Below are 10,511 nucleotides of genomic sequence, written 5' to 3' on the forward strand. Positions count from 1 at the left end.
GTTCCTGAACATGATATAAAGTTGACACATGCGTGTGTATTTTAACATTCAGGAAAACACATAAAACCATTCCTCACAAAAAAAAAAAAAAAAAAATAAGGCTATAAAATAACTCGGATATAGACGTACTTTTCACATGCCACTTAAGCTGCATTAGTGGCAAACATGCCAACAGACACAAAGCACTCCCAGCTGGTATCAGGGGATCCTGCTCTGAAGTCATGTAGCTGCTGTCACCGTCAAGCAGAGCAGCAGCAGCACCTGCTCAGGAGGGCGCAGGGAAACGGCACAACCAACGGCCTCACTCGGCGAGGCAGGAGAGCCCGAACTTGACCGTTTCCTTAAGCACCTCCCGCAGCATTGGCGGGACCCCAGGGCTTACCTTTCTGTACACCAGCATGTTTGGGGACTCATCGGCCACCCCGTTGCTGCTTTGCCCGTAATTGTTTCCTTGCGCCATGTCCCCCAGTTTGGATCCGCTTCCGACCGCTGCGCTGTGAAAGGTACAAGCGGCCTCCATGAGTGACCTCCTCGGCTCTGCTGCCCGCACCGCCGCTCTCCGCCAGCGCGTTGCCGCAGCCGGTGCGCGCTTCCTCCAACACGGATTTACACGGGGGCAAAGCGGCTTGTTCGCTGCGGGCTGTCATCGCTCCCTTCCGCATGCAAACAGTGACTGCACGCGATACATTATCCTAAGGTGGGCTCTAATGCATTGCCACCCGGAGCAGCTCCCCGACACGCCTCTCACCGCGGTATCATGCGGCCACCGGCTCACGGCGCGCTCCTGCTCCTCCTCCCGCTCCCGGCACCGGCTGCGGGAGGGCAGCGCGAACGGGCCCGAGCGGCGGATCCGGCCCGTGCCGCGGGGCCGCGGCCAGCGCCGCTCCCGCACCCCAGCAGCGCGCCGGGAGCCCGGCGGCTGCTCCCAACTTCTCCCCGTTACCGCGCGCCGAGGGGCAGCGGCGGAAGGCAGCGGAGACACGAGCCGGAACAGCCTCCCGGCTGCTCTCACCCGCTCTCCTTCCACCTCGCCCCGAACAGCCGCCGCCGGCCGCGGCTCCCGGGCGCCCTCCCGGCGGCCCCCGGCGCGGGCACCGCTGCGGCGCGGCGGCTCCGCTCGCAGCCGCGGGAAGAGCGAGCGCCCGGCGGAGGCTGCGCCGCGCCGAGCCCTGCCGCCCGCCCGCGGGCTCCGCCGCAGCGCGCCCGCCTCGCCCCGCGCCAGCACCGCGGACAGCGCCGCCCCGCCCGCCGCCGTTACCTCGGGGCCAAGGTCAGAGCGCGGCTCGGCGGCTCCTGCCCGCGCCGTGCGCGTCCCCTCCGGCGGCGGCGGGCGCGGGGACGCGGCGCTGCTCGGGCGGCGCGCGCGGCTCACGCGCACTGCGGCCCCGCCGCCCGCGGCTCCCCCGCCCGCCGGAGCGGCGGCGGCCGCGCTCCCCCCGCGGCGGAGCGGCCGTCACGTGGCGCGGAGCCGAGCGGGGACCAGGGCGGGAGCCGCGGCGGGAGCGCCTCAGCACGGCAGGGCCTCCGCACGGCACGGCCCCAGCACGGCACGGCCCCGGCGCGCGGGAGCGCCTCAGCACGGCACGGCCTCAGCACGGCACGGCCCCGGCGCGCTCCCCGGCCCGAGGCGGGCCCTGCCCCTGCCCCTCCTCTCCGGCGAGCCCCGCCGAGCGCCCCGAGCCTCCCGGGAGCCGCTCCGTGCCAGGCCCAGGGGAAGGAAGGAGCTCTTGGGATGCCCTTGGGACCGTTTTGCAGCATCCCAAGCAGCTGCCGAGGCCTAGAGCTCACGGTGGCAAAATTAAAAATTAGGTGTGAAGGTCAAACCTCCTCAGCACACAGGGACGAGAATTTTCCAGAAGTGCTGAAATGTTTTGTACTCAACGTCCACAAGAACAGGAGGTATTTAAGCAGCAAGGTTTTGGATAGTCCTACTTGAAGGCATCTTTTCTGGAATATAATATATTATTAAACTTTAATATAAGGATAACTTACTACATGGATCTTGTAATAGCTTATTAATTACTACTTATAAAAATAGCTCATTAAAAGGGTGGATGGTGTTGCAGAAGTCCCTCGGGGTGATGACACATCCTCCGTGCCTTGCTCCCCACAGGGTGCCCCAGGTCGGCTCACGGCAAGCCGAGCACCAAAGGTGCCCCACGCTGCCAGCCCCAGTCGCTCCTCTGCCTTCCCCCCATCCCAAAGAAACTCGCATCTACTCCGTCTTGCTACGTGGTACCTCCTGCTGAAGTGCCCTCTTCCAAATTTTGCAGGGGCCTCCTGGTGCTTTACCAGAGGAAGTGATAAATTAGATAAGCTGACGGCGGTGAATCTCAGAGGTCTGTGTAGAATGAGGGGACAGAAGGACCAGCCTTCCCGGGGAGCAGAGGAAGGCAGGGGTTGGCAAAGGCCCCACGGGAGCACTGGTGCCAAGGCCGGTGTGCTGGCATGTGGGTAGGGAAGGCAGAAGTGAAAGGTGAAACAACCCAACAGAGAACAAGATACACATTAAAGAAATCAAATGTTAGCAAATTTCCCATATAAGTTTGCTTTCTTACTTTACACCATCTTACTACAAATCCAAGTCAGAAAACTAAGAGAAAAGGAAAGTCTTTTGCACAGCAATTCTTGGAGTAGGTACATCGAGTAGCTTTTTGTAAGATGTGTTCATTCTAGCTATTTACTATAATCTACAAATCAAGTCGATTTTAGCAGGGGTTAAGTGTATTTGAAAAACTCCCCAGCAAATCTAACTGATTCCCAAGTTTTTTATTTTCTGAGAATCTGTTCAAAACTAAAGGCAGGATCTTAGCTATCTAGCTTCTAAGCTTATCTTACTTTCTTGTTTTAAATATTATGACTATTTTCAAAGAACAAGTAAAATACAAAATATTACATCAGGCAGGCAAGGTTTGTATTTTTTGAAAATAAACTAACTTCCACTTTTAATCATCGCAATAAAATTCTAAATTCAGTCAAGTACGTAGATAGAGTAACAAGCTGGACCTACGGAATCTCACAGATGTTTCTCCACTAACATCAAAGGGAACTGTACTGCACACACCATATTCAATCCATATTTGGAACCAGAAGCTTACACATACCAAGAGCGCCCCATAACTACAGAGTTCCCATGCCTAAGCACACCGCGCAAGCCTTCCCTTTCACCAGCATGCCCTATATTAAGATGAAACAGCAGCTCTAATCTCTGCAAGAGTCACACAGGAAAAATAAAAAAAAAGAGAGAGAGAAAGAAAAAAAACACCACCAGCAGAAACAAGCCAACAGATTCTCTTTCTGTTGTGAAGAAACAGACTCTGGACTGGGCCACTTCCACTGATGTAAGTGAAAAGAACACCCTTATTATATATATATATATATATATCTGAATAAACTTTTTATGATGGTTAAAAGAATCTGCACAACAGTCTATAAAAGATAGAGATAAGTTATTTCATATCTTTCCCATGATGTTGAGAATCGTCACTTATCTCATACATAGCCAGCAGTAGCTTCCCCAGAAAGCACAGCCTGCCAAGAAAGGCATGTCCTGTTTCAAAATGCAAAGCAAAACTACTCATTAATAAAACAAAGGAGGTAGTAAAGGCTGCCAAGGGGCAGTTTTATCTAACAAGGCCATAAAGTACACATGATTTAGCAAGCTGATGACTACATTTTCTGCATTTAGTTTGCATAGTCAATACAACTCAAGTATTCCAATAATATCATCAGCGTGTGGTATACATAACACAGGCATGCCGCTCTAAGTCAAAATACTGTTTTGGGATGTGTATGATAATCCATCTGAATGTGAAAGCGGGAAGTTTAGACTTGAAAAGTGTCCTAGTAACCAGCAATACTATATTTTGTTCTTATGCTGCCTATATCCATCCATTTCCTCTTGTTTTATGCCTATACTAAGTCAAGACTTCTCTGGAGTCAAGACACACTCTGCAAGCTCTTAGCACACCATGGTCCTGGTCCACAAGCATATCTTTAAAGCATTGCAGAATTATAAACAAACCACATTTATATTTATTGAAATAACCCAGACATGCAGGTTAATGAGGCCCCAGCCACTGACATGAGTTAATATTGGGCTGCCTTCAAGTATAAAACCCAGATTTTTTGCGCCCAGGCTCTTAAGCACAAGGTCAGTCTTTCTACATTAATCACGTGTACTTGTGATACAGCAAGTATTTCAAGGCCAAGCACTGAAGTGGTAGCTAAAATTCCAGGCCCGATCACTGACCTTTCTGATGAGATTTGAACACCTTTTTGAACACAGATTTTCACCACAGAACTGCACTGCAATCAATCCATTTACTATAGGTGTTCGAGTGACATTTAAAAGATTACAGGCTATGGTTTCAAGTATATTTGCTATAAGTGAACCCAGGACTGAGTTACAAACTTCAATTATTCCTTTCTGGCACTTTTTCCCCCCCCCCACCAAGTCCCAGGCATCTAGGTTTGTCACTCATCTGCCAATTATATGGAAATTTTAATTACCTCTTTCCATTTTGCGATGCTGGAGATCAAAGGCATTGGTCTGTTTTTTAGGGCAAAAGGTCAAAATAACAAAAAGTAGAGATTAAAAAAGATAAGGTAATCAAATAGCAACCAATGTAGAAAAAGATAAAACAGAAAAATAAAAACCCTAGAGTCATGGACAGACATGATTTCACAGAACCACAAAGTATTAGAAATAAGGGCAATCCGCATTTCCACGATCCTTTTCTAAAGTATCATATAAACACACATATACAAAATGTATGATGTATAGTATGATTTATACGTATACACGACACTTCATATCCTGACTGGAGATGTCAATAACTGCCCTGGAATGTCCACAGCTACTTCAAAGTTAATATCAACGTGCTGCCCACCAAGGCCATCCGTGGCCTGAACGGCTGCTGCTAGAGACCAGAGAGAGCAACTTCAAGCACTTCTGCTTTTGAGTCTTGACTGTCAACCAATTCTCATTGCATCCAAAAGAGGGCAGCGTTTCTCAGTCCTAGACAAAGAGGTTAGATTAGATCTCAATACACAGGAAATATCAATCAGTATTAATATTTTCCAAAGAAATAAGCATCATAATCAGCCATACATCTCCATTTAGTCAAAACGTGACAGTGCTCACTGAATGAGAAATATTGTACTATCTTCCTTAAAAACTGCTTGAAAGACTGGAGATCATTTTTTACTGATCTTATGTGTAAATTACTTACTGATATGAAATCTAGTAAGCATGTGAAAACTGATCTCCAGAAAAAAAAAATGGATTTTTGAGTCTAGTTTGGATGTGATCATACCAGGATCCTCTTCAGCTAAAGCAATATTTTGAATGTTCATCTCCCAAATCCCAAAACTGTTTTTGAGAGGCTTTTCAATTTTGTGTAAAAGTATTTTTGACGAAGAATGAACCTGGAGTTCATTCCAGGACCAGGAATGGGACATGTTCCAGACAAAACATTTTAAATATGGGTGCATTGCTTTCAGCTTCTCCTAGTGCTTGCTGTTTATAATACTCTTCCGGTAGGCACTGATGAGAGATTTATACTCCTATCTTAGAAGATACAGTAGCTCTCATAGGAGCATCTTAACTATTGAACAACTGTATATGAGGTAGGGAAAGAAAGTATAGCAACTGTAGTTTTATAAATAATTATTTTAGCACAAGGTATGTTATCATAAAAATAATTTTAAAAAAGTCTTCATCAAACCAGACAACTAGCCCCTTCACTTGCCTCCTAAAACAAAACAAATCTCTCAGGCCTGACCCATGGGACTGCATTTACTCAGATCAAAACAGAATAAGTCACCAATTAAGGGCCGATTAAGAGCAAGTCACTAATTTGGGCTCCTCTAGCAGGAGAGTACCAGAGAAAGGAGGACTCATAAGCAGTAAAAAGGCAGGAGAGAGTGCGCCGTGTATGAGAATGCCATGGTTACAAACTAGAACAAATTAATTGTGCAAAGACATCATAACAGAATTAACAGGAGATGCTGAGAAATAGCTAAAGGAATAATTTGTGTGGCAAAGAACTGCCCTGAGAAATAAAAATGAACTATCAGAAGTAAACAAGGAAGAGGATCAGGAAAGATGGCAGAAAGCACAAAATGAGACTTGGCCACAGCCGGGGGAGGTCCTTGCCTAGGAAGATGAAAGTGTACGCAGTTGAAATGGCTTTCGAGGATGTGGCAGATGCATTTAAGAATATCACAAGGAGACAAAAGAGAGAAATTGAGAAATTTCAAAAGACAGCAGTGTTCCTCAGCACACCTGATTCAGCTCCCCGCTCACACAAAGGGAGAACTTCCAGAAGCTCTTGACAACAGGTAAGTGCCAGGAGTACCAGAGTACTCACTAAACCTTACAGAATACTCTCAGATGTCACAGGTGGTTTCTCTTATTAAATATGAAATACATACATATATATACACACATATGTATGCATTTCTCTAACATCACTCTGCAACTGTAAGCTAAGTTCCTGTATACCGCACCGAAAGCTGTGGTACATACCAAGCCAGGGGAGGATTTCCCTTGGCAGTGCCCTGCTGTCAGAGGCATCCTGCAAGCTCCAAACCCAGCTACGGCAGCTACTACTGAAATTCCCTGCTCTGTCAAATCTCTCCTGCAGTCAAGGCTGGGGTGATACAAGCTAATTAATCCACTGGGCTGAATGCACTAGAACAAACAGCACTGAGCAGCTTAACAGGCTTTGCTCAGCACTTTTCCTTCCTTCCCTTGCCTTTGTTTTTGAAGTTCCCACTATCATTCCATGCCTCACAGGCCCAGGAAATCTAATCAGTCAGCCTTTACTAAAGGTTTAAATCAGCCAAAATTGCCTCCTAGGTTGTGCATGAGAAACTGAACCCATCTGTGTCCATTCATATCCAAGTACACACAATAAATATACAGTTACTACCTCACAGAAATCCATGGAGTTTTCACTCCTTTAAAATTCTACATAGCATTCATATTTAAAGGAAAGCTAGAGTGCTTAAAAAAAAAAAGGCTCACCTCACTAAACAAGCCCAGGAAAAAACAATTAAGTAGGTATCTACATCCAGTGAAGATTGTCCATTCATTAAGGGATGTGAGCTAAATTTTATTTTTAAAAGCACAGTATAAACCAAAACCCCTCTCAGAACTCGCCCCACTTCACAAAGATTTCTCCCCCAATTAACAGATTATTAGCAGACCTTCAACTTTTAGACAGTTCCTCAGATCCTACAAGGAAAATCCCTCTAGGCTTCAAAGAGCAGCTCCAAGAACTTTCCATAGGTCTGGTCAATCACCTGGCAAATAAGATTATATTTGTGAAAACAACTTTGTTGCATTCTCTCCAAAACCATAATTAAAGAGATTAGGAAGAAGAGTTCAGGAAAAAAGTGTAGAGAGTAAAAGAATAAATCTAACTACAACACTCTGAATAGTCAAGAAAAGTCTTTAGTCAATAGTCAAGAAGAAGAAGAATAGTCAAGAAGACTGATATTCTAAAACTTGGCCCAGCATCCAGTATTTATGGGTCAGTGAGGAAAAAACACAGTTCTTCAGTTAAACTATATTATAATATCGAGGCAGTTTTACTGGAAAGGAAAAGCAAGCTTAAATTAGACAGACTATGAAGTTAAAAGGAAATTTTTAAATGAGAGACATAGAAAAAGAAATGTGATATTGTTTCCAAAATGTTAGCATGTCTGATCTTCATTACACTGCATAGTACCATTCTTTACTTAACGTAACAAGCTGCTAAGCACAAGGATATACACAGTTAGCTTTGTCACTAGATTCCACTTTGTGCTAGAGATGGGCAGCAAAATCTGATAAGGTATCTGACAGACAAAATGCCTAATTCAAAATATATCCCCCTAATTACGCTGTGGTTCAAACCTTATTTTTGGCAAGAGAAAGGAGACAGCTTCAAGAAGCAGTAAAGAAGTAAATAGTGGCTAAAGATAGCAGAGCTCTGCTGTGCCTGGATAGAGAGCTAAAATTTTATGCAAGAGAATCGGGTATAAAGCAAGACATTTATAGAAAATAAGAACTTGTTTTGTAGGGAGGAAAGAAAGTTATTTTTCAGGTTTTTAGATAACTGAAGCAAAAGCTAATGGGAGCCAAGTGAATAAAGAGGTCCCAACAGTGAAAGCAGAAAGGTAGCATGAGTATCTCCAGACTGAAAAATGGTTTCACAGTGGGGGAGGAGACTACTACTTATTTAATAAGGAAGGAGACTGAAGCAATCTCAGTGATCTCGTATGCCAACTGAAAATTGTGCGGCTGTCAAAGGTGAAAAAAGAATCAGCTAGGATGAGAGACAGGGAGCAAAGAGGAAGGATTGATCCTATTTTCTGTGCAAACTGTTTAGGTTACCAGAATGAAAATAGAAGAAAACTAACCCAAGGATAGACAGGAAAAAAATAAAAGCAGAACTTTATAGAAAAAATAATGCACTTGGTTCTTCATCTCAGCCGACCACAGAACAGTGCCATCTCTTACTGGGCAAGGACAACCTGCTTTTAAAATTAGCCAGCGTCATCTGCTTCTTGACTATAAAGAAAGAAGGAATAAGGATATCTCTGCTATATCCACAATACTCCTCTTCAGTGGGGCCTCTCCATTTCACTTCCCAGCACTTGGGCAATGCTACCTGCATAACCTGTTCACACCAGCTGTTCAGAGGGAAGTGAACTAGACAGAGGTCGTATTTCCTCTACACTTTACAGAAAAATAAAGACTTCAGTAGTGGAATGCATAGGTGCCAAGAGGAAACTGCTCTGAGCTGACGATTCCACGTGCCAAAGCAGAAAAACTTACTCTGCAATCCTCATGCTGGGATGGAAGTCCTCTAAGAGGAAGTCCTACAGTTCCAGAGATATCAAGTATGATGTGCAGCAAAAAATTAGTAGCATAACAGAGAGACCATATTACAGCCCCTTCTTTCCTCCTCAGACAGCCCCTGGTCCATATCCTAAGAGTGAGAATGCTTTCCCAGTATTCAGTGATGCTAAATTCAGTAGCTTCATCCATCAGCAGAAGGAAGTGATGAGTTCTGCTATTTTACCATACTCTCCTTTTCTGTGATCTTCCAAGATCTTTCTTTGTCCACCTCTCTAGACAAAGAGCTATTATCTATTTACAGTCACAGGGGAAGTCAGGCAGCTCTGCAACATTTGTAAACCAGAAACCATTTCCAAGCAAAAGGAAAATGTAATAAGTCAAAAATAAATAAATATATCAAGTATGATCTTCAAAATTTCCAAGAGCCATTTTAAAGGTGACAAGTCAAGAACCCTAGAGCCCATACCAATAGAGCATCCCTACCAATCATGGAACCCAATGCATGTCCAGCTGGCTTCACTTAATGTTGACTTAAAGCATTTTTGCAGATTTTCTTGAAACAACATCTAAAACATTACAACTAAACATGAGAAGAAAAAAAAAAGTACGCAGGATGGCAGGGTTACTGTTGCTGCAATCACCAAAGGCTCTGTATTTTATAATTATACATGTTTTTAACCACAATATTTTCATATTTCACCTATGTGAATTAGTTTACTTTTGGAAGAAGACAAAAAGTCAAGTATCTCATTAATTGACTTTTTAAGCAAATACAACCTACCGCATCCTCCCTTAGGTGTGAGTCATCTTATCTGGTTCTTATTGTCTGTACCAGCCCTATGTAGTACCAGGGTTTGTGTGCAATATTTGGGGCATGGCGGGGGGCTGCTAGTTTTTTCTTGCTCTTTTTTGAAACAAAGGATTCACTTTCTGGAATTACCAGACTACTGCCATGAAGTCTCCTTAAGGAAGACAAGATGAGATGAAATTCCTTTTCCCTTGCCCTGCTGTTCTGCAGCTAAGCCAGGTCTGGGACGAGCAGATAGCTTTATCTGACTTAGAGATGAGGGAAAGATGATGATGCAATCACGATTACCAGAGAAACACCCCCATTAGTGAGTGTGAAGGGCTCTAACACCTAGTTACCGTTCTGGCAGAATGAGTCAGTTCTGGGTTGCTGAGAAACTACCCTCTTCCTTTCCTGTGTTGTTCTCCCTCATTAGGAACATACTGGCTTCAGAAAGCGAGACGTTAACTGACCTGGAAGAACTCTTTTCTTCTGCAGTGAATTCAAAGTCCAACTTGCTCACTGGGGCCTGAATTTCACCTTTCAGCTACAGAGTATTTGAGCACTGGGATAGCAACAATCCCTTCCTTTCACTGTCTAGTTTCCTTTCTCTCCATCCTGTACTTTTTTTTTTGGATATCACATAAATGCCTGGTGAGCTAAGTGAAAGAGAAACATTAAAAAGAAAGGTGTGTAACAGAACATCGCATCTTTTTAGGACATGTTTTTCTGTCCTTTATTACTACTGGGAGAATTGAAACAGAAAGAGGTTGGGCAGAGAAACAAGAGGGAGAAAATTAAGACATTTACTTCCATGGCAATATGGCTTTTTTTTTTTTTTTAATTTCTCCTGGGTCCCACACCATAAAC

The 10,511-nt window shown here is 44.8% G+C and overlaps 1 protein-coding gene across 6 annotated transcripts in view; it reads right to left on the reverse strand.

The window, feature by feature from the left end:
• RGS7 (regulator of G protein signaling 7) overlaps nt 1-494 on the reverse strand; it is a 223,181-nt gene extending 222,687 nt beyond the window's left edge. For all 6 annotated transcript variants that reach the window (XM_088524153.1, XM_088524156.1, XM_088524155.1 and 3 more), the window contains exon 1: nt 383-494. In XM_088524153.1, the coding sequence (XP_088380279.1) occupies nt 383-460 (78 nt within the window). In that variant the 5' untranslated portion in view covers nt 461-494. The remainder of the gene's footprint in view (nt 1-382) is intronic.
• Between the last annotated feature and the right edge of the window lie 10,017 nt (nt 495-10,511).

Source organism: Tinamus guttatus, unplaced genomic scaffold, assembly GCF_059628265.1.
Source record: "Tinamus guttatus ecotype Peru unplaced genomic scaffold, ASM5962826v1 Tinamus_guttatus_pri_ptg000208l, whole genome shotgun sequence".
Classification (NCBI taxonomy): domain Eukaryota; kingdom Metazoa; phylum Chordata; class Aves; order Tinamiformes; family Tinamidae; genus Tinamus; species Tinamus guttatus.